Source organism: Manacus candei, unplaced genomic scaffold (assembly GCF_025592945.1).
Source record: "Manacus candei isolate 608988 ecotype Guabito, Panama unplaced genomic scaffold, ASM2559294v1 h1tg000024l, whole genome shotgun sequence".
NCBI lineage: Eukaryota > Metazoa > Chordata > Aves > Passeriformes > Pipridae > Manacus > Manacus candei.
The window spans coordinates 7,488,598-7,512,450 of record NW_026138072.1 but is presented as its reverse complement, the minus strand read 5'-3'; the positions used below and the strand labels follow the sequence as shown (position 1 = coordinate 7,512,450).

Here is a 23,853-nt window from a genome sequence, read left to right as displayed (position 1 = left end):
AGGAGGAGGCGGTGCGGCCCCGGGCCGCCCGCGGAGCCCTGGGTGCTGTAGTGACGGCCGCCGCAGCCAGAGCGGCTCCGCCCCGCTCTCCCCGCCATAGTGCGGGTGGAAGCCATGGACGTCAATCAGTCCAAGCAGGAGCACTTGCTGGCTCTGAAAGGTACCGACAGCGCGGCCCCGCCGGCGCCCGCCCGGCCCTGGTCCGGTGGTGAAACAGCGTGTCCGATCCGCAGCCGAGGGTGTTTCTCCCCTCCGTCTCAGGAGGTGGATCAGGGCAGGGCCCGGCGCTGGGGCCTGCGGTGGGTGGTGCCCCAGGGCACAAGGAGGCGGCGGGGGCTACTCTGAAATACCCCGCACACGGGTGTGCACCTGGCGGGGGGGGCTGCGGGGCTGCTCGGCGTGTCCGTGCTTTGCTCAAGGCTTCGGTTGTGAGAAAACGTTTAGTTAAAATTTGCTTTCCAGTTCCCCTTGTTTTTCAGGACGAGTGGACGTAGTCTTAAACTATGCCGGAGAGGTTTTAGACTGGGCGTTAGGAGGGATTTCTTCACAGAAAGGGGGATTAGATATTGTAATGGGCTGCCCGGGAGGTGATGGAGTCACCGACCTGGAAGTGTTTGAGGAAAGGCCTGGACGTGGCGCTTGGTACCGTGCTCTGGTTGACATGGTGGTGTTCAGTCATAGGTTGGACTCCATGATCTCAGAAGTCTTTTCCAACCCAATTGGTTATCTGATTCCTCTTTGGGTGGATTTTTCCCTTTTCACCTTGTGCTCAATGCATTGCTACCAGGCCTACTTTCTTGATTCGGGGATCACAAATAGTGAAAATAAAATTGTGTATGTCTCCTGCATGCCTTACAAAATTAATACAAGAGAGCCCTCTGAAGGTTTTGATAATTTCTGAGTAATAAATGCTGCTAGTTATGTTGGTGCAATAAACAGTTGGTTAAAATCTCAATTCTGCAAGCATTCTAGATCAGTGAGGATGTCCAGATGGATCAAGTAGTGCAGGTGTGGAGTTCATTTCAGAACCCATCTTCTAGTTTTAAAACATTCCTGGACGGAGTTTGTAATGGTATCTGCATGTCACAGTAAAATCTGTTAACCATAATTCAAAGCTCAACAAGCCCTTTTCGAATATGTTTATGTGTATACACACAGAACATGAAACATCATGAGCTGACAATACAAATGCATTTTGATATTAACTAATTCAAAGCAAAAAGTTTTATGATGGGTCATAAGAAACCAGTGCAGTCCTTGGGCTTGTATTGAATTTGGTGCAGTGTCCGGGCTGTAGATTTTGCAAAAGAAGTGACAAAGATGTGAGGGCTTCTTTGCATTGTGATATACTAAAGAGAATCTTGACAGTGCAATGATTAGGCAATCCTGGATTTTATTATTTTAGTATTATTTTATATTACTGATCAGGGAACCTGAAATGATTGCAAACTTCTTAAGAGGGTGTTATGTTTCATAACAGTGTTTGTGGTTTTCCCTCCACCGTGCTCCTACATTTAATGTATTCTTTTTATGAAAGTATAAAGCCTTTGAGAAGTTAATGAGTCTTTTAATTATTCTAAAAGTCTGATAGATGAAGCAATTATCAGTTCCTTGAATTAAGGTTGCATGTATTGCTTGGCAGCTGTGAGACTAAAACTGAATGTTGTAGTTCTGATATGAAATGGAAACAGGCAACTTCTCTTTGCCTAGAGCACTTCCCTTTTCACTTTTTACTTTAAAAACTGCTGTATCAGTCAGTACTATTTCAGGAAGGGTTTTTGTAACACACATGTTGCTTTATATGCCCTGGCTTAAAATATTGATGTGTAGGAGAAACACATTAAAAAAAAAATTGTCGGCTAAATTTGAGAAAATAGGCAGTAGTAATTGTATGTCTTTTAAGATACATAGCAAGAATAGTGATGGATGGCAAGTGTGAGATGGTGACAGAAAAAGAATTCTCTTGCAAAGGGACTGTGTTGAATAAACAGTGTGCATGTGGATAATGTTCAGTGTACTGAAGTTACACTGGTAGTGGTGGAATACAGCCACTAATGTTCAGCCTGGATAAAGTAGAATGTTCTAATGTGTATCTCACTTATTTTTACTACCTGATTCTTTTTTGAAAAATGTCCTAGCGATGTTTGTCTTAATATGGTAGTATCTTATTGTTTTATAATACTTCTACTTTAGGTCCTGTTTTCCACTGATCTTTGCGTCAAGGAAAAGGAAGGGGCAAGGAAATTCTAGTAAATAAGATGTTTCAGTCTAGATTTGAGAATCCTAATCAAGACACTGTTTTCCTAAGACTGTTTTCCTAAGAATCACTGGATTCCTATGGTACAAGCATGGAAGTGGTCTTGCATTATCGACCACATCAGAGAGATGTAATAAAACTGCAGAAATTTGCAGAAGCAGCAGTGAAGGAGTTTCCAATTCGTCAGTTACCAAGATTTGCACCCTGGTTTCCAAATGATTTATACAGACTTCCCCTCAAACCAAAAAAGCGGGCACCTGTTATTTCTCATGAGGAAGCAGAAGAATTAAAACATCTTTCTACACCTTCAGAATATGTTATAGGATCTCCTGATTACGACTGCACAAAGAATCTGCTTGACTTTCAGTCTAGCATGAAACATGGTTCAACTTTAATCCAAGCACAAGCTGTTCACAGACCAGTTAACTTGGACTATCAAGGACAACCACCACCTAAAGGAAAACAAAAGTTGAAAAGGTCTTGGAGTATCTCTCTCCCTAGCGCTAAACTCAAAGAAAAGATTCTTCCTTTATCTCAAGAACTGCAAAACAATTTGGAAAGACTAAAACTGCATGCGTTTTATAGAGCAAAGTGGACAATTGAACAATCTATTTGTAATAATGAGAATTTGGAGGACATCTGGATAAAATTGAATAGACTCATCAAGGAGAATGAATTGCCCTCTTGCAATGCTACTATCCGAAGATCTGTGGGACAGATATGGATTTTCTGTGATATATTATACTGTGAATATGTTAGAAATATTCTTAGGGAAAAGCTAAGCCTTACAGATAAAATGAATTTGCTTGTACATAAATATGGAATTATATTTAGTTTATAATTTAAGATACAGTTTAATAATAAAATTACTGTCTAGAGTACTGGAGTTTTTAAGCAGTTTAGAATATATAGACTTTAGAACAACTGATGAATTAATAAGCAAAAACCTACTTATATTACTTTGCTACAGTTTTCTAACTAATGATATATTTCTTTAACTTTGTTTTGCCTGAAAACTTATGGTTCAATTAAGATTAGTAAGTTCCTGTTTGGCTAAGTACTGCATTTTGTAGCTTTTCTTTGCCTTGGTGGTCTAAAAGAAAAAAATTAAAGCAGAATTTCCAGGCTGTTTTGGCAAGCTGTGTCAGATAATAAAATCTATGCTTTCAGTTGAACAAAGTACATCCTTTCTGCTTCTTTGAAATTAGGAGAAGGAAAAGTGTTTTTAAATGGGTTGTAATAATTGCTATTTTGTCTCTAATTACTTTTGACATTAGGAATTTCAAGATCTGATTGTTTCCTGAAAGTAAGGTGTGCGAGAGTCTTTTTTAATGAAGGCATATCCCTTGCATGAAGCACAAACTTATTTTATGTGGCATGAATGTGCTTTATTAGTAATGTTAGCTGTATTTTCACTGAAATACTAATGATAGCTTCAGTAGAAATTGTGTGCTGAAAAATATGAACAATTTAATAATTGCTGGTTTACAGCTTTGGTAATAAGATTATTTTTTCCTGATGTTTCTGTTGTTTTGTCTCTAATTATATTGGGGAACAAGAAAGCAGTAGTGAGCACTAGAAAGCACTTCCAGCTACAAGTGAGGAAATTAAGAAATGAGACTTCTATACATAAACTTCTGTTTGTTGTCATTGTGGAAGGTAAAGGTCTCTGAGGGTTTAAACAGTCATAAAAGGTTGAGTTCATCATGACTTTTTGTGACCTGAAAGAATAAAGTTTTTGAAGGTCATACTGTCCTTGCTCAATCGAATGTTTAGAGGGTCAGTAGAGAAGTTAGACTGGGATTGATATGACTGCAAGGTATGCATTTCTCTTAGGCACTTCCGCTAAATAGTTTTGCTCTAGCTGGAGATCAAGGTCTATGGCATCTGGAAAAGGAGGAAAACAAATGTATTTGTAGATTGTTAGATTATCATTAATGCTAATCAAATAAAAGTGCACATAAGCTTAACAGATCCCTCTGTGTAAAAATAAGTAAACTCCCCTTGGACTTTTACTTACATTTTTTATGACATCCTTATGTTGAATAATTATATTTTATTATAGGCATTGCATTTTTTTAAATATTAAAATTAAAGATATTGCTCAGTTTGGGTGATTGGCATGTATTTTTGAACTCTGACAATTTTAAGGGGGTCTTATATTGACATTTGGGATGTTTGTGCCATTTAATATGACCACTTAGCAAAATTAGTGCAAAATGCTCTCCAGTGTAACTGCAGGTCGTTATTGGTTTTGTAGCTTCTACAGCCAAATTATTTCACTGAAATTATATTTCTGAATTTAACATTAATAGTAGCAACGTTTCTTTGTGTATCAGCATTTTTGAAGATATAATGAAGGAGAATACAATGTGATTTGAATTTTATTTGATGTTGTATTTTGTGTCTGGGATCTTAGAAGAAAAGTGCTGAGACCTTGTCCTGCAAAGATACTGTATTTTCTAATATTAATTTGGTAGTCTTATTAAATAAAATAATATAGTAGTTTTTCTCTGTTTTGACTTCATTCTGTGATGTATTTATTTATTGCCTGAAACATGACTAAACTTTCTTTAGAAATAGTCAGCAACTACTAGTTTATACAGGCTTAGTGTAAATTTGAATAAAATTAAATCATGCCAATAATACAGTCCCACTATATTTATTTGATATACTGGCGAAAGAGCTAAATAAGCATCTTACTAAACAGAAGGAGGGATCACTGTCACTGCGGCTGTCACCTTTCTGCTGCTTTGAGTTGGCTTATATGTGAATAATGATAGATGCTCTTCTAGCTATGAGCACCTGAGCTGGGTAACTGTCATGTAAAGAGCGAACACCACCTGAGGCTGCCCTACAGAATTATTACAGTCTTGAGTAGCACCAGTGTACCAGCTGAAATCCAGGCTTTCATTTTGTTCTGTTCAAGAAATGCTTAGTTCATATGCATGTACAATTCAGTGTTTTATGTTTTTCATTTTCAGTGTTGAATGTGCTTTTCCATTTACTCTGTTTTATGTATCTTTTTAATATGCCTCATGGTTTTAAACCTTCAGAAGTCATATTTTTCCACTTTTCACCATAACAAGGAGAAAATGTTACCTTTTTATGTGAAAAGTGAGAATTGTTTGTGTCGATGCTAACTTGCATAGGTCTACTGTATGGTAGTCTTAAGTTCTTGTGAACCAACACAGCCCATTGTACTCAAATGTATATCGAAGTAATTGAATACTTTACACCACTGGAAACAGTGAATGCTATCTGGATATATAAATTGTAGAAAAGTGCAATAAAAGTAAAGCCACAATACACGTATGAGTGCAAGGATGTTGATTAACTTGTTGCAGTCAAGAGAAATCCTTTTGGTTTATTTTTTAGTTTTAGTTGGTTTTATGTTTTTTAAGTTTCCAAGAAAAAACCCTGATGATTTTTACATATTCAGATCAACACCTAAGGTTACAAATGCTCGATTTTGTTTGATATGAATATGAAGCTATATACAAGATTAGGGCCATGGTTAATGTAAATAGGGAAGAATTCATTTAAAAAGTAGCATCTGAAATCTGTTATATAAGTAAAAATAGTGTAATTTTGAGTATGAGTTAAAATAGACTTTGAAAATACCACTTTCTTGAAGTATAGTTTTTTAAGTAGCAAAATCTCGATGATTTTGATTTTGTCAGTATCAATAAAATGGTTACGTTGTTCCTCAGGTTTTTGTACTGGTTTTGCTGGCTTGAGTTTAAAGGTTGTGGCTTAAAGAAAAAGCAGATATATAAATAATGTAGGCCTTTAGACTTGTAACTCTGCCTTGTGTAAGTGTTATAGATTAGGGTGTAAATGCAATTCCTTATAGACTGGTGTTTGACTGAAAGGGTCTGTCTTAGCCATCTTGTCCCATTCTAGAGCAACGAGGATTACAGGACAGGTGCTTAACTGAAGAAGCCCACAAAAAAATTAAACTGGTACACTTCTGAAGACCACAAAGCCCTTAACGCAGTAACAGGTATAAGACGTTTAGCACATAAAATTGAAAGCAGTAGGTGTCAGTGCACCAAGGGAACAAAGGAGGAGGGAGCAATGCCATTACCAGTATTGGATCTCAGAAGAGCAGGGAATTTTTTTATATTGTGAAAGGCCAGGTGATCCAAGAAGGTGTTACCCTTTTTCAGTCTAAGATTATTTGGTGGTTGTGGTTTGTTGGGGCTTTTTGGTGGAAGGAGAGCAAGACAAAATTATACTTTAAAAAAACATTTAAAAATATTTGTTTAATTGACCTGTGGTTTTTTTTCTGATTTTTGCAGTGATGAGGCTAACCAAACCTACTTTATTCACTAATATTCCGGTGACTTGTGAAGAAAGAGATTTGCCAGGTAAATCTTTTCTACTGACTGATTGTTATGTATGTCTTACCAGGCTTAAGCAATGTGACCATCTAAGATATTAGAGGATTCTTATGACCTCCCCTAGAGGGGGGGGACTCTGAAACAGCAGTATATTTTAGATTTGGTAATAATTGAAGGAAGGTACCAAGGTGCACTCTACAGCTCTTGACCTACAGCTTTGAAAGCTTAGTGATGATACTCAAATGGATGATCTCAAAGTCTGAGCAATTAACACAAAATTGAAGGCAGTTCTGTGAGAGAAATGTGTAGGTGGAGAAAGCTTGTCATTACTGTCTTTTTGTATCTGGAGAAAAGGCCCTGGTAATTAGAACCAACACGTGAATGTTCTATGGAAAACAATTTTGCAAGACTGGTTTTGAATTGTTTTATGCTTAGTGTGCCTTCATAAATTGGAAATCCCTGGGTTGTCCCACAGAAATAGTTGAAGTCTAGAAGTCAAGTATAAGAGTCAAAGGGAAGATTCAAGAAAGAGGATTGTGTGAAAATACAAACCAAGCAGGGGAAGAAAATAAGTGAGGTTAATTAGTTCTGTTATGTACTGTGCTTTACTTGGGTAGAATTTCCCTTAAAATTCAATGTTAATTTGAGCTATGCCTTTGGTTGGGATTGTACCCTTCAGTATGTATACTGAATAAATTATTGGATACAAGCTCATGGGAGTTAAATTATAATTTAAAGGCAGGCCTATGGATATGTATTTCCCCCCTAAATAAGTTTATTGTAAAATAAATGTATCTAAAAATAAACTACATCTAAGTAAGTGATTAAGTGTATAACTTAAATGTAGACAAACCTTTAGACTTAGCAAATATGTAATTAATAGTAACTTGATATTTCTACAGGTAATCTCTTTAATCAACTCATGAAAGATGATCCTTCTACTGTAAAGGGTGCAGAAACTTTGATGTTAGGAGAAATGCTGACTCTGCCTCAAAATTTTGGGTAAGAAGGAATTATTGTAACTGTAACATGCAAGGTTTAGGATTCATTTAATAATAATGTGTTTATTACTTCTCTTTCTATTTGAACACCATTGTCATGCAATGAGATTTTCAGTCATTTTAAAAATAACCTGTGGTTTGATTTATAAATCTAAATCTATATATATATGTGTGTGTGTGTGTGTGTGTGTGCTGCCCAATGTTTCTTTTCTGTAGCATGACTGAATTTAATAAGCATTGAAAGTTGGAAGAGATTTACAGCTGTGCGTGAATGACTAGTGTAATGCTCTGCTATAAACCCCATCTTATATTAACAGAGTTTACTACCGTGATGCTTTGGGTACTGGAAGCCATCTTCTTATTCATCTCAGATATTGAACTGGAAAAAAAGTCTGATTTGTTTGCTCTCTTTTGAAGCTGTTTTTCTTAAAAGGATGACTTCAGAAGTATGGGCATGAAAATGCCAATATTCTTCTAGGATTTAATCCGGCAAACACATGTGTGTGTATATATTTTTTAAATTAGAACTAAAAGATGTTTCAGTGACATGTTCTGGTTTTTTAGTAACTGTTACTAAAAGTATTTTTTTTTCCTGAACTGCAGAAACATATTTCTGGGCGAGACGTTTTCCAGTTATATTAGTGTGCACAATGATAGTAATCAGGTTGTCAAGGACATACTGGTGAAGGTATGTGATGATAAATCCACTTACTTGATTTATAAAAAAAATGATGAGTATGTTTTCTGACAATATATTGTATATATATAATGCTAATTTATAGGCTTTAGGAAATACATGTCACTTTTTCCAATCCAGAAAATATACTTGGAAATTGGAAACAGTAAGACATAAAAATAGAAATTATTATAGAAATCTTTCAAGATTAAAATGAAAAATTATGATTGTATCAAAAAATGGATATATTACAGAATCACAGAGTTGTTAAGTTTAGAAAAGACCTTTAAGATCAACAAGTCTGACTGTTAACCCAGCACTGCCAAGGCCACCAGTAAACCATGTCCCTAAGTGCCACATCTACACCGTCCCCACAGGGTTAGTGACTCAACCACTTCCCTGGACAGCCTGTTCCAATGCTTGACAACCCTTTTGGTGAAGAAATTGTTGCTGCTATCCAATCTCAACCTTCCCTGGGTAAACTTAAGGCCATTTGCTCTTGTCCTATTGCTTGTAACTTACAAGAAGAGACCGACCCCCATCTTGCTACAATCTTCTTTCAAGCATTTCTAGATAGCAACATGGTCCCTCCCCTGAGCCTCCTTTTCTCCAGGCTAAATGCCCCCAGCTCCCTCAGCCACCCCTCGTCAGACACGTGCTCCAGACCCTTCAGCAGCTTCATTGCCCTTCTCTGCACACACACCCTTCTATGCAAAGCTTCTCTGAAGAATGGGTCTAGCAAAACTTTCACAGCTAAAAATATGGAGTTATATTCATTTACTTGCATACTCAATGAGGTTGTCAAAACAAGTCTATGTAAACTGCATGCTGGTTTGTATTTTGTATGAGTTGTTTTCTAGTGCTACATTTTTGTTTTGCATTTTCTGTTGAACAAATAAAATACTGAGAGTAGAAATTCCAGAAGTCATTGTGGAACTCAATGTAAAAAACAAATAGAGATTTTATAAGTTGCATATTAAAGGACTAGACAACTTACAACTTTTCGAACTTTTCTTTAGCTTTGGTAGGTTTCATCATCTTAACATATAACATGTATGAAAGTGTGTAGGGTACAAAATGCTCAGTGAAACCTAGTACTTTATAATATAAATTACTTTTCTTTATATGGTTTTAAGCAGCTGCAGTTCTAACCAATGCTTTGTTTTTATGTCTCCAGGCTGATCTTCAGACAAGTTCTCAGCGTTTGAACCTTTCAGCTTCTAGTGCTGCAGTGGCAGAACTTAAACCTGACTGTTGCATTGATGATGTGATCCACCATGAAGTAAAGGAAATAGGAACACACATGTAAGGTTTTAAATTTTTCTGTTGTTGAATGAGCTTAAATGAAACTGCAGCACAAGCATTCTGCTTCTGATATAGCATAGATTTAAAGTAACTCAAAATTGTTTTTTAAAAAATTATTTCTTTTCAGCTTAGTTTGTGCAGTAAGTTACACTACGCAGACCGGAGAGAAGATGTATTTCAGAAAGTTCTTCAAATTTCAGGTACTGCATGAAGTATTCCACTCTACTTTTAATAAATGTGTGAGTCTTGAAAACTCATTTTAAAACATTTGACACTTCAAAAGAACTTTTACGTACCAAAAATCTGTTCACTTTTAAAAGTGAACTATTAAAAGCCATCACTTCAAACTTCACATGAACTGGTGGTTTCTAATTGTCATACACGTAAACATTTCAGAAATAATAAATATTACATCTTACAATTTTTTTTAATTTATAGAGAAAAAAATTACTCTTAAAAAATCCCTTTTTATAGCAGCCAGCTTTATCACTATATTTAAACAGGATTTTATTGAACATTGTTCATGCTGACTTTGATACATCTAACCATTGAGTTTACAGTGTAAAATTCTGATTTTTCTTTTAGTGTGTGTAACCTTTTTTAAACTGGAACTTAGTGGAACTTGTTTTTTAAAGGAATCTAAGCAAAGATGTCTGATGTACTGTATCTAACTAATACCCACAGAAGTAATTGACGGAGTTGAAACCTTTTGTTCCATCACACAAATTTCAAGACTTGAGATTGGAGTAACTGAGGAAAGCAGGAAAATACTGTTATCTGTGGACTGATTCTGGCAAGAAAGAGTCTATTTTAGCTGTGTATTTAATGGCTGTTTGGGGATTTTTTAGAGAAATATGTTAAGATTTGGATAATTGTGGGCTCTTCCTCATGGAATGGAAGATACTCTCACAGAGTATCTGGCAGTACAGGAGCATTACATAGTTTAGTCCTGAAGTTGTGTCAGGGGTGGTTTAGATTGGATGTTAGGAAAAGGGTCTTCACCCAGAGGATGATTGAGCACTGGAACAAGTTGCCCGGGAAAGTGGTCACAGCACCAAGCTGACAGAGTTCAGGAAGTGTTTGGACAATACTCTTGGACACATGGTGTGAGTCTTGGGGATGGTCCTGTACAAGACTGGAAGTTGGACTTGAAGATCCTTGTGGGTCCCTTCCCGCTCAGGATATTTTGTGATTCTATGAGGTGATTTCATTTTGTAGTTTTTTAGTATTCTGTCTAGATACTTCAGAAAAAAATACTTCAGTCTTTAGAAGGTTAAATTGCCATTCATTACAAAGAACATGTGGATATTGCCTTTTGCAACCGGACTTGTCTGTCTCATATTGGCCTTTTTAGCCACCAGCGCGCTTGTAACAAATGTGAGTAGAGCCCTCCCCAAATCTTCATTCGTGAAGCCCAGCCATGATGATGATAAAGAACATCCAAGTACTGTTAGTATTACCTTGAAATGGCACAAACTGATTAATCGAAGATGTGTTTCTTGGCAATCCTAGGGAAAATCATTCCATATCAGTTTTTGTGTTACACTCCCTCTGAATGCAGATTCTCTTCAGAGTTTCTTCATCTTTAATGAAGTTAATTTTCATCTTTGTGTGCTTTGTTGTACTCTCCTTGTGAAACTGTTTCCATTTCTCCATTCTCTGTCCCTCGGTTTAGTGTTGGCTACCTCTGTCCCCTCTAGGCTTTCTCTGATCACTTACACATGCATCTGCAGGTTTTCACATCTCATATTCTCTCTGTTCCTTACCTTTGTTCTTGCCAGAGCTTTGTGTAAGATGTTGATTTATCTCCTTTAGATTTTATATGTAAACTTATTCGTGCACATTTTTCTGAGGTCTACATGCGTGTTGTAATTACGCATTGCTGTGGTTTTTAACTGAACCCAGCACAGACAGTTTAATTGTCAAAATAGCTAAGGCTAGCTATCTGTCAAATTTGAAGCCCTTCCTACAAAGAAGGAAGCATAAGAGCTTCTTAAAAGTTACATGTATATATATATATATATATACACACACTTTTACACCATTCTGTAAATACCCTCTGATTCGTTATGAGAAAAACTCTTCACTGAGACATTTTTGCCATTATTTGTACATTTGACATCGAGACACCGCCTAGAATATCTGAGAACAAACAAAAAGAAGTGTTATAGAACACTAAACCATTTCTTTACAATGGGAATTGATGGTTGCTTGTGATAGAGATGCCACCAGCTATTTTATAACAAACAAAAAAAAATTCTCTTTGACAGATTCTCAGCTTTTTTACATTTACATTTTTTATCATCTTTTAAATTGAACTGGTTATAATCAGCTTCTTTTTTAAAACATCATACTTAGTTTAATTCTGATTGACAGTGCCTTTATGTTCCAGAGCTTTCTCTGAGTAATAACAGCATTATACTTAAATGGAGAAGGAATGATTCTTTCTGGGGTTTGGTTGTTGTTTAGCTTTGGTGGGTGATTTGTGAACCTCACAATAATTATTTGTATTTTACTGGAAGGCCACTTGAAATTTACTGCAATGAATGCAAAGACTTTGTCTATCAGAAGAGAGAGAAAAAAATCAGCATGCAGAAAAATTACTAAGAAGCTTACTGAAGCAAAATATTTGGCTGAAAAAAGCCCTACTCAACCAGCAAAGACCTAAATTAAAATTTTAACTTTTTTTTCTGACTAGAGAGAGAGATAGTTATGAATACTGGAAAGATTTGAACTTTATGCCTGTTACAGTGCAGAAATCTCTCTGAAGACAACATTTTAATCTTGAGTTCTTCAGTGCTAAAAGATTTGTTTATGACTTGGAATGTTAGGGGTCTCTTAGGATGCAGTGCATTTATGTGCAAACAAAAAAAGTTTTCCTATGTAAAGGCAAATAAATGTCTTCAGGAATAGAATTTAAATTTGTTTCCTTACAAGTGTAATAGAAGATTTTTTCTTTCAGTTACATCACTGTATATACAGTTCATATTTGAATGTGTTAACTGTAGTGGTTTTATGCAAAAATTCAAGTACTTAAGAACCAACACTTGAGAATCGCTTTTATATCATGGAGTTGCTTTCTTTTGCTGATTGAATCTCATAAGACTAAAATGATGTATTGGATTTTTTATTTCTCGAAACAGCTGCATTTTCAAGAAGGAAGTGAAGGCTAGTGTGGTTTTTTATTAAAGCTAGTCACATGAATAGTTCTCTATTTCTTTTATTTTAGAGAAGCCCTCAGCAACGTTTTCTGCAGAACTCTGAAGTACTTATAAATATTAGATAATTCTTGCTTACTCTTGAAAGCAAGTGCAGACCACTTCAGGATCCAGGATGAATGTGATGTTATTTTAAAGACATACATTACTTAGAACACTGGATTTGTCTGGTTTTGTAAGAGGCCAGTGCTTAGGTTGAAAATTACTTGTTTTCAGTATGAGAAAACTGCTTAGTAGGAAAGCAGTCAAGTATACACAAGTAAGAAGCAACAAGTACATACTCTTAGTTGTGGGGCTTTAGCCGAGTCAGTTGTAGCACATATTCCGTTATGCACCTGTTATGTGTAAGATCAAAAGGAAAAATAACACTTCAGTAAAAGACCCTAGCACTTCAAAACAGTTGATGCTGAAGTTGTCTGAGAAACCAATTGTCCATCTTTTTTTCCATTTCATTTCAGGTTCTTAAACCACTAGATGTGAAAACCAAATTCTACAATGCTGAGGTGAGATCTGTGTGTATTTGGGTATTTGTGTTTTGGTGTGCTGGGTTTATTACTTCATATTAGGTGGTTAAATTAAATTCAAAGTGCTTTGTATGTACACCTTTCTGAGAAAGATGATCAGTTTTAAAAGGGAAAAAATTATGATAGATATATATTGTTTAGTTTTAAAATAGGCTCTTGATTCAGGGTTGAAAGAGATGGTAACTAAGATAGACATGTCAAGACCTTAATGTAATTGACTGACAATTTTGCATATTTTCCAGTTGCCCATGAACTCAGACACTTTCAGTTATTATTTGTGTATTTAGGCTGGTAGAGTACTTACTGTAAGGGAGATAAATTGTTCACAAAGCAGATGACAATTTATCAGAGTGGGGACAATTCAAATTTTTTTTAAATTTAAATTACTTAAATTTAACTTAAATGTAATTATGACCCTTCCATTCAGTAATTTAATTTTTAGGTTTGTGACAGTTACACACAGCACTTTGAAACTATATGACCTTATATATGCCTTGCATATTTATTTGGACATATTTGGTTATTTGTGGTAAGAATTTGGTAGATGTATGTAGGCCACAGGCTTCAAACCATACGTTGATCAGGTGTGAGATACCTGAGTAGGGTTGGAACATAAGCACATGGTTGCATGCTTTATAGAACTGCTGTTATCCGTAAGTGAGAATGTCTGGAAGTGTTTTCTGCTGTGGTTTAACAACAAAAGAAACAAAAATAATCCTAAAAAATTAGGTAATTCCTCTTGGAGCAAAATAAACCCATATTTAGTGTCTGCATTATATTATTGTTTCAGATATCAAGTGTATGTTAGGGGAGAGAGGGACAGATACCTTAAATGTTGCTATCTCTCTGTACTTCCTGTGTAAGTTTTGTTTTGTGATGAAACACTAATGGAAATCAAAACCTTTTTAAGGTAAATTCTGGGCAAACTTTTGACATAGATCAAAAGTATTCTTTGTTTTTACAAAATTGTTATACTGACTGGTCTTGAACTCCAGTTCTCAATTAGCTACCAATTCCTCATGGTAGAGATCTGTGGGAAGCTTTTGTGTTTGAGCTGGCGTGTGTGGGTTTGGGTTTTGGTTTTTTTTCTCTGTAGAGGTTTTTTAAAAGGCTGTTTGAATGCCTTTTGTTCTTCATGCTCATGACTTTGTGCAAGTCCCAAACCCATATGATTGCTTGAAAGAAATTTAAAAGAAAATATTTTGGATGATATTAACTGAGCAATTTTCATTTACCTAGGAAACGGATATAGTACCACTCCTATTTTATTTCTGGAAGTATGTAAAGTGTTGCTGTATGTTGTGACCGTAGAATCCAAATAAATTTTAAAAAACTAGAAATAAGTCTTTGATTAGATGTTGTGTGTGATACTACATTGCTATGAAAACACCAAGGCATTGATCCTGACTATTATCCTTGAGAGCAGGGGAGAAAAGAAAATGGTATGTGTCAGTTACTTAGTTAACTAAAGGTCTCTAAAGGTTGTCTAACCAGTTAAACTGTTATTATTAATATTACAGGTATGATGCTGTCTGTTCATAATGCCTTTCACTAAAATTATTTTCTATTAATATTCTAATGATAATCCAGAATTTAATTTTTTTCTAAGACAAGGAATGATGCTGAACCTTATCTTCTTGCTTGTTGCTTATATTGCGGTAGCATCCAAATCGAGTCAATCACTGAAATTTGTGCACAGAACACATGCCCTGTTGCCCTAACCTGCTGCAATCCCAAGATTGAATTACCTGCCTATAGAAACGCTCTCACTGACTTTGATGTGCCTTGGAAAAGGCTTTGTAAAAGGTTCTGTTCCTGCAAACGTGCACAGGGAGGCAAATATGCAGACACCTAAGATAAGAAAGTTTGCAATTAAAACTGAGTTTTTGGAATGATGGATATTTAAAAAAGTTTTTCTGATAGTGTGGCAAATTTTGTTATAACTTGCTACATTGTAGCTTTGCTAGGACACATTACCACATTGGGGTTTTTTTGAGACCTTATATATGTGGATACTTCAAATTATCTGTAAAATGGCAGGGACTGTTTTTCCATTTCGTATACGACCCATTGCATGGATTTAAATTTAGGACAAACTTGAAATTTGGTCAAAAACTCCCTTTTTTTTGGTCAGTTTGTTCTACCATATCTTGTCTGTGATTTGTGTGCCGTAAGCTCTACTTTGGATTAGTTCTGAAGCAAAGCTAGTAAACCATGTAACCATACTAGCTATAAGTTATTAGAAATGTAGTTGTCATCTTTGTTTGCATCCATTTTTGTTTATGTTTCTGTCTTACTAATGCTATCTTGTTTAGATGGTGCAAAAAAATGCAGAGATGCATTTTGTTTGAAAGTTAGCCTCCTTTTTCTTTAACATTTAACCCTAATTTCTCTAATGTTTTTTTTTTTTTATTTTCCCATTAGAGTGACCTCAGTTCTGTGGTAATTTTTATTTATTTTTTTATAAATATGTATGCTTTTTTAATTGCTTACCTGTTTCTGTGCTTGTTATTGACATTCTTTTACAAACATAATGGAAAAGCAATGTTTGTTCTACCTATCATAAAGAGATGTTTTCTTGTTTTTATATGTGCAACTAATCACTCATATGGTTAGCTCTTTCTTTAATACCCATTGTTGAAACTCAGAGTTGATTATTACAGATTCTTGCTTGTGGGAGTCCTCCTATAAAATACCTTACCAAAATTTTACTAGATTTATTATTTGAAAACAGGAGTGATTCTCTCCTAAAATTTTTCTTATTTTGCCCTTGGAAATGTAAGTTTCACTACAGCACTGCTTGTGTAAGCTGTGACAGAACTTTTCGCATCTCGTTGGTGGAGACAGTGGGTTTGAGGAGAGAGCAGCAGTTGGATATTCTTTGTTCCTTTTGCTAGCTGGAACTGCACTTTCCAACTTTTAACTGCATGTAACAGTTGATTGAGCTAGTATGTTACTTCTGCAGTCTGATTTCACTTTAAGGTGTGCCTTATATTAAAATATAGTGCATATTTTTAAGTATTTAAGGGGGGTGTTAAACCATGTGATATTAAACCAGATTACAAATAACACAAAACTAACTTGCTTTTTCATTATGCTGCTTGTTTTTTCTTTTCCCTTTCAAATTAGCTTTTCTAAATTTCTGCCTATGGTTGCTGCTTTGAAAACAACTAAAATTTGGGTAAATGGACACTTTGAGCAATGGATTTTTGGGATATAAATGGTATCAATTTTAGTGACAGTAGTAATGATTACTTAGAACCATGTTTTAGTTGGGGTTATTTCCAGGTCCTGGAAGCATGAGGTGTGTCTGTAACCCATGGAGCCTGCACAGTTTTCATTGCCATATATATGCTATTGTCTGGTTTTTGTGCCTTATAAACACAGTAAACAAGAGAAAGTTACACAGCAATTCTGTATTTCTCCTTCTAACACAATATTTTTGAGACTAAACATATTTTGACTGTTTTGTCCCACTTTTATTTTGTAATTTACCAGCAGGACTCCATTTGTATAAAGAAGTGATTTATTTAAACTGATTAAAAGAAACTATAAGCTTCTTTCTGCTTTCCTCATAAAAGTACTTTTTAAAAATTTATCATAACAAAAGAAACTGCTTCAATCTGAATCAATAGACTAAACTAGTTCAGTTGGAAGTAGCCTACAACAACCATTTAGACCAACTGCCTGAATCAGTAACTCTTCTGTAAATACAAATTTGGTTGCTACCCCTTTTTTTAATTTAAATTAGCAATTTGGTTTTGTTTTTCACTTCTCTGGGGGCTCTTACCTCTAGTAGACTGATCCTGTGCCCTAAGATTTTTAGAGTTGCAAAATGACTTCATTGGTTTGCAATTCCACAAAAGACGTGAGGCAAAACATCTCTAGTTCCATGAGTTTTCATCTTTGGAAGTGTAACAGCCTTAGCTTTCGTTTCTGTACCAGACTTGATCCTTCAATACCATCTTTAGGCATTAGCTTCAGAAGTTCTGAAGGTACAGCACCAGTTAAATTGTCAGATGCATACAGTATTGGTAACCTTTGGCATGATGGAGCTGAGTGAGAGGGGAGGCTGGATTTTGTGTTTTAGCCAGAATGCCAGTGTTTGATAATAATAATAAAATCTTAGAGCATGTACATGAAATATTTTTTTCAGTTAAAGAAAAAAACACACATTTACTTTAATGTTTTTATACAGCTTGATGCACTAGTCATCTGGCATGGCATGTTGTGCACTGCAATTCCTTACCATTTATTCTATTTTTAATTTTTTTTTTAATAATTTGGATTAAATCTTGAGTTGCTATTAAGTTGATGGAAGTCTTGGGAAGTGGTGAACTGATGCATTACAAATAAGCAATAGCTAGAACATAGCAAAATTATCCCACATCCATTGTTTGGCAAGATACCTGTTGACTAACACTTTTGCTCCTATTGTTACTGGGATTAAGGTTTTTTCTTGCATTAATTAATTTGATTTGCAGGCATGAACTAAACACATGTGTTTTTTTTAACAATAGGACTGTCTACTCTGTTCAATAACACTAATCACATTTTCATGAACTTGCCCTTTTTTTTTTTTCCAGACAGATGAAGTGTTTCTGGAAGCTCAAATTCAGAATATCACTACCTCTCCAATGTTTATGGAGAAGGTTTCTTTAGAGCCATCTATGATGTACAGTGTTGCAGAACTGAACACAGTTGACACAGTAGGGAAAAGGTATGTTCATATTCAGGATACTTAACTTTGAAACTCTTTGTATTAGGATTTCATGAGATATAAGCATTACAGTTAGTTGTCTGTAATGGAAGGATTGCACTTCTTTGCTTGATTAAAAAGATCAAATTCCTGTTATGTATTCAACTGGAAAATCTGTTCCAGTTTTCTTTTCATAGAAACTATTCTTAAAACTTTATAATTCTACCTAGTAATCTCCAGCCTAATCCTCAAATAATTTCTAACATGGATGACATGGTAACATGAAAACATACTATTTTTTCAGTATCTCCTATATCATATTTAGCCCACATCTGGTTCTGACTTGATCTCTATGTACATACTTAGCCTTACAGGACCTGATATGTCCTTGCTTCCTATCAGTAGAGTGGTAACTGTTTTCAATTGTTCTAACCATGATCTAGCAAGGCAGCAGTCAAGGTGAATCAGTGGAACACCCATATAAGATCTTAAAATATAAAAATTTGTTATGGTGAAATAAATTAAATTTCATTTAGTGTCTGTTAGTAGAACACCAAATACCAGAATAACTGACTACTGTGATACAAAAGCTTGTGAAGTTAATTTCAGCTGTTTGTGCTTTGCACTTGCTTGGGTTTTTGGAGCAGGTGATGTTTGAGTGCTTCTGTAGAGGGGGCTAAAGTGAAAATTCTGTCTTCTTGCCTGTTGAAGGGGTCACCTGTAATATAGAAGAGCATTGTTCTTATAAAGTGTTTGCATCTGCTGTAATGATTTTTGAACAGGAATCTTAGTTTCATTACACTGAGATTTACTATGAGGGAAACCAAACAGTAAAAGAAAAATTAACAGTATTGTTGTTTAAATGCTAAGATGCCAGATAGTAAATTATAATGTGTCAAAGTGTATTTCCATCTCATTTCTCTCTGGCTCAGATGAATAAGAATGGGGTTTTTTCCCCACAGTCCTTGGTGGTACATAAATTCTAATATTGTTTTCTGTTGTGTTAAAAAAAGAAAACTGTTCTGTGTGTTTTGCCATTAATAAAGTATGAACACACACACACACTGAGTAAGACTGGTGAGAGATGGGGAAAAAAGTTTGAGTTTCAAGTCTTTTTCAAAATAACTGTTTAAATTAAGACCAGTGTGTTTTTTTTTGTTCAGTGAGTCTACTTTTGGCGCAAGGACTTACTTACAACCTATGGATACACGTCAATACTTATACTGTCTAAAACCAAAGCAAGAATTTGCAGAGAAAGCTGGAGTAATAAAAGGTGTAACAGTGATTGGTAAACTAGATATTGTATGGAAAACCAATCTGGGTGAACGAGGAAGGCTGCAAACTAGCCAGCTCCAAAGAATGGTAAGGTTAATTGAAGTGTTAAGTTAACTTAGCGCTCATTTCTAAGGCAACTCAACGAACAATTTAATAATGACTTGGAAAATGTGAGCTGCTTACTTTCTGAACCTCATGTTTCTATATGTGTTAGAGAGTTATTTCTTGTATTTCTTCAGTGAAGTGTGGATAACTTCATGGACTGTGCATTTTAGTTGCTAAAATCAAGTAACCAGTGTTGCAAAATACATTGGTTAGAATAAAATTATCTTTGAGTAACAATTTTTATGTGTAATATTATTTGTCTTTCATGTCCACAATTTTGATTGAATCTATTCTATTCTAGTTGATTTATAAATTGATCATGAATTTTAAGTTGTATTTACTAGCTTGCTTAAGTTAGCTGCACAATGTGTCTACTCTAATGCCTAAACTTGACTTGCATCTTTTCAATTGAGGATGGTAAGAGAGATATGGAAGAATAGTTAAAAAAACTTTGAGAAATGAATCTTAGTCTGAGTTTACAAAGCTTATAATTGGGTCTCTACCTCTATCTTTCCCCCAGTCCTCATCTTCTAGTAACTGAGCAATTCTGTAGGGAAATCATACTGACTGAGAACTAGGCAAGCAAACTTGGATCATGGAAATTCACAGCTAGTCACTGAAACTTCTCTTTATTTTTAATTGAAGTGTAAAGTGTGTGTATAACCCCATCAAATTAGAAACTGCCCTTTTTTGTGAACTTAAGTTACTCCTGTTACTTTGAAACTTGTTGCTTATTTTTTAAGAATAAACTGTCCCATTTTCAACTGAGCTTTCCTATCATTTCTCTTAAAGACAGATTTTTTTCCCCCTCCCTAAATCAGTATTGTCTCACACTGCATCCCTTCTTGTTGCACATTTGAGTATTGCACATGAAGCACACTCCATGGTTAGTTTTGGTTATCTGTCATTGGTTTGTGCCTCATGATTAACAGAGAAACATGAGCAATCTTGTGTACTTTAAGCAACATATGTTTTTAGAAAAGCAGCAAATACTTGGGCTTTTTCCCTTTGGAGTTGCAGTGTGTGCAGCTCCCTCTTGTCTTCTCCTCATTTTTTAAGTGCTGTCAGATTATTTAATCTCTTGGCTTTGTTCACCTTTAATCATTTTCATCCTAATCCATTTGCCAGCCTTATTGTTGCCCCCAACACCCATAATTTTGCCTGTACTGTGCCCCTCTGTCACTGTTATGGTTCAGATCAGAAATGCATTTTTGAAACAACTATCCTGGCTTACCCCTACATACCATAATTTGGTTGGAGTTTTTTTGTGGAATGGTCTTGGAATTCACAACTACATTCTTTTTGGGTGACATTAAACCAGACAGATGCATGTCCACAGTATGCCAAGGGTACTCCACCTGCTCACAGGCATTCAGTGCAGGACTAGACTAGAACCAGACCAAAGTTAAACATTATTCTTGAGCAGGACAAGCGAGGAATTGTCTAGTTGATTCCATACTTTCAAGCAATTACCTCAAGTTTGGATGAAAGCTACCTTGTTCCTCGTGGTGTTACTTCAAGGCCTTTACTTCTAGCCATCAATTCTTGGAGGTATCTCATTTCTAAGCTCAACACTATGTGCCAGAATAGGTCTTCTCATCTACTCTGTTTTGATTTGACCAGTTGCTGCTAAGTTTATTCTATAAAATACTGCTTTTATTGTGCCTTTGTGTGTGGTTTTTCTTCCCCTTAATGTATCTCTTAAAGGAAGAGCTCAGTGTTACAGCAAACAGTGTTGAGGGAACTGAGTATAATTTTCCAGTTGACTCCTCCCTGTGACCTAATGCAGCTGAATATATTTGTGTTTTTCCAGGGCTGAGTAATTACTTCTCTTTCTTGAAAGGTTCCAGATGTACACTGCTCAACTGGTCTGAAATCCCCATTGGCTTGACATCCCTTTGCTTACTGTAATGTCCAGTTAAATATGCTTTCTAAAATGTCATCTGTCACTAATCTGTAATGGACTGTATGTGACTAAAACCTGTTTCAAACACTGGCTTTCTGAACCTCTTCAGGAATATCTTTCAATCAAGCTGTAAATACAACTTTCACTACAGCATGATTTTATCAGTAGACTTGGAACATATGCAACAACTAAGCCTTATCAGGCAGGACAAATTTTTCCCTTATTTTTTCGTTACCGTCTATCATTTGTGGGGATTGAAAATCTAAACCTGCTTTTTATCTGCAGATTACCAATTTGAATCAGCCCTGGTTGGTTTTAACTAGGGTATTTACCACAGGTTTGTCATATGAAATGTGCTCGACTCTTGACAGAACAGGATAGTTGATAAGCGTTCATATTCATGTGACTTTCTAACTGGTGGCAATTAATTATTTTGGCAGAAGCTTGGAGGACTGAAATGGCAGGGAGAATGAGCAGCCTCTTATTTCTTAGGATGTGGAATAGTGGTGGCTTTATGCAGGAAAATTTTACTTACATAGTCCATGTAGATCTGTTATCTGCCTAACAGGTCTCAGGATAAAGCAGATCTTCTCAGGAACTGTATATGGCTATTCAGACTTTAAGGGTGTAAACTATCTGGAAAACATAGTAATAATGATCATCCTTATCTAATGAATTGTTAAACCTGTGAAGAAGGTGATCATCAGCAGTGGATGGGGAACTGTTGTGATTTGCATACTAATCAAAAGCACAGAGTCAACCTTCTTTCTTCAAATTCCTCTTATTCCAAGCTTCTTGCAGTAAAGGAAAACTTGAGTAGTAAAAACTTCAACTTCACTATTCAAAATATGAGTATACATTCTTCTTCCTTTTCAGGCTCCTGGCTATGGTGATGTAAGGCTTTCTTTGGAGACAATACCAGACACTGTAAATTTGGAAGAACCTTTTGACATTACATGTAAAATAACAAATTGCAGGTAACCATATCAAATTATTCTTGTGCTTTTTCAGGAGTGGGTAAGTTGTGGCTGGTTTTGTTTCATTTTTCAATAATTTCTCCTCAAACAAGTTAAACGTGGTCTTTACTATGAGTTGTAGTAACACAAAACTGCTTGAAACACATCTTATGAATTACAATGATTTTAAAAAATAAACAAAACACCAAATAGCCCATTCTGTTATGCTCTGTTAATACCGTCTGGAGATTGCCAAAAATTTGTAGAGGAATTCCATGGAGCTGTCTGTAGTATTATTTAAGATTGTACCTCATACTTTAATCACAAATCGTCTTAGGGTTGCAAAAGTGATAATTAAGTGAAATAATTGTAAATAGAAGTTGAGGGCAGGGATTAAAGCATGTATTTAGTCTGCAGATACTTCTCATGAAAATCTTGTAGTCCGTCCAAAATGTTAGCAGTATTAGTTATCCAGTACTGTTAAATGCATGATAGGATGCTCGTGTCAAACAAAGCTGAACTACTGTGTGTCAATCTTGCTTGCTGCCTTATAATTATTTATAAATTCTTGATTAATAGTAACCTGAATAATAATCAAGCTTTCACATGTCTGCAGTCCTTGAGTGCTTAAAAAAGCCCACAGGTTTATTCTTGTTTTTCAATTTTCTCTAGCAGTGAAAGGACTATGGATCTGGTTTTAGAAATGTGCAATACTAATTCCATCCACTGGTGTGGAGTTTCAGGAAGGCAACTTGGAAAGCTGCACCCAAGTTCATCCCTCCACCTTGCACTTACATTGTTGTCTTCAGTGCAGGGATTGCAAGTAAGGCATTAGCACAGTTTTGTTATAAAATAGCTGTTTTATAAGTTTAACAATTCTTTCTAATACCAACTCCTAAAAATATTTTTCCTTTCTAGAGTGTCTCTGGCTTAAGACTTACAGACACGTTTTTGAAGAGAACATATGAGTATGATGATATTGCACAAGTCTGTGTAGTTTCTTCTGGAGTCAAACAAAGCTGAAGAAAAAAATTCTGTGGTTCTGCTGTGCTTGCTTTTTTTTACCAACTTCTTGATGTTTTTGCCATCAAATCATACATTTTGTTTGTACAAACAAACAAAATCCCTATATAGCTGTAAATGTAATTGTGATGATTTAATTTCTCTGAGCATTTCTTGAATGTTTTAACATCTTTTTAAAACATGCATATTCATTTTATCTACTAAAATAAAACCTTTGAAAAAAGTGTAGCTCTAGCAAATTATATTGCAGTAACATAACATCACCTCAGCATGGGAACAAGACTGAAAAAAAATAGTAGCAATTTATACTTACTTTTGTAATTATAATTATTTTTTAAGTATTTAAACCATTTAAAAATTATGGTTCTGACAAAACTGCTTCAGTTTGAAGGAACTGACCATTTAAAGAGAAGCTCCTGGAATGTAAACCCCTAAAAGAAATATTTTGGAGTACCTCGCATGGCAGTGTATTTGCATGGAACACTCACAGACATAGGAAATACAACTTGATAAAGGTATGACATGAGAGAGTGCAGCTGGCACTGTTGGGGCACTGGCAGCT

The 23,853-nt window shown here is 35.5% G+C and overlaps 1 protein-coding gene across 4 annotated transcripts; it reads left to right on the top strand.

Annotated features, from left to right (window-relative positions):
• Window position 1: 1 nt before the first annotated feature.
• TRAPPC13 (trafficking protein particle complex subunit 13) lies at window positions 2–23,519 on the top strand. 4 transcript variants are annotated; one of them, XM_051788423.1, is made up of 13 exons: window positions 2–160; window positions 6,562–6,630; window positions 7,506–7,605; window positions 8,208–8,292; window positions 9,458–9,585; window positions 9,713–9,785; window positions 13,262–13,306; window positions 15,752–15,769; window positions 17,914–18,047; window positions 19,190–19,388; window positions 22,189–22,289; window positions 22,944–23,091; window positions 23,187–23,519. In XM_051788423.1, exons 1-13 carry the CDS (start codon window positions 115–117, stop codon window positions 23,289–23,291), a joined length of 1,251 nt encoding a protein of 416 aa, XP_051644383.1. In that variant the 5' UTR covers window positions 2–114; the 3' UTR covers window positions 23,292–23,519. The 4 variants fall into 4 exon arrangements, with proteins under 4 accessions (XP_051644383.1, XP_051644382.1, XP_051644385.1 ...); XM_051788422.1 differs by having other exon boundaries at window positions 22,941–23,091; XM_051788425.1 differs by lacking the exon at window positions 15,752–15,769.
• The last annotated feature ends 334 nt before the right edge of the window (window positions 23,520–23,853 follow it).

Coding starts and splice junctions, on each gene's coding strand:
- TRAPPC13 (XM_051788422.1), top strand. CDS start 115: ATGGACGTCAATCAGTCCAAGCAGGAGCACTTGCTGGCTCTGAAAG. Junction 9,586..9,712: donor AAGGAAATAGGAACACACAT/GTAAGGTTTTAA, acceptor ATTTCTTTTCAG/CTTAGTTTGTGCAGTAAGTT. Junction 18,048..19,189: donor GTTGACACAGTAGGGAAAAG/GTATGTTCATAT, acceptor TTTTTTGTTCAG/TGAGTCTACTTTTGGCGCAA.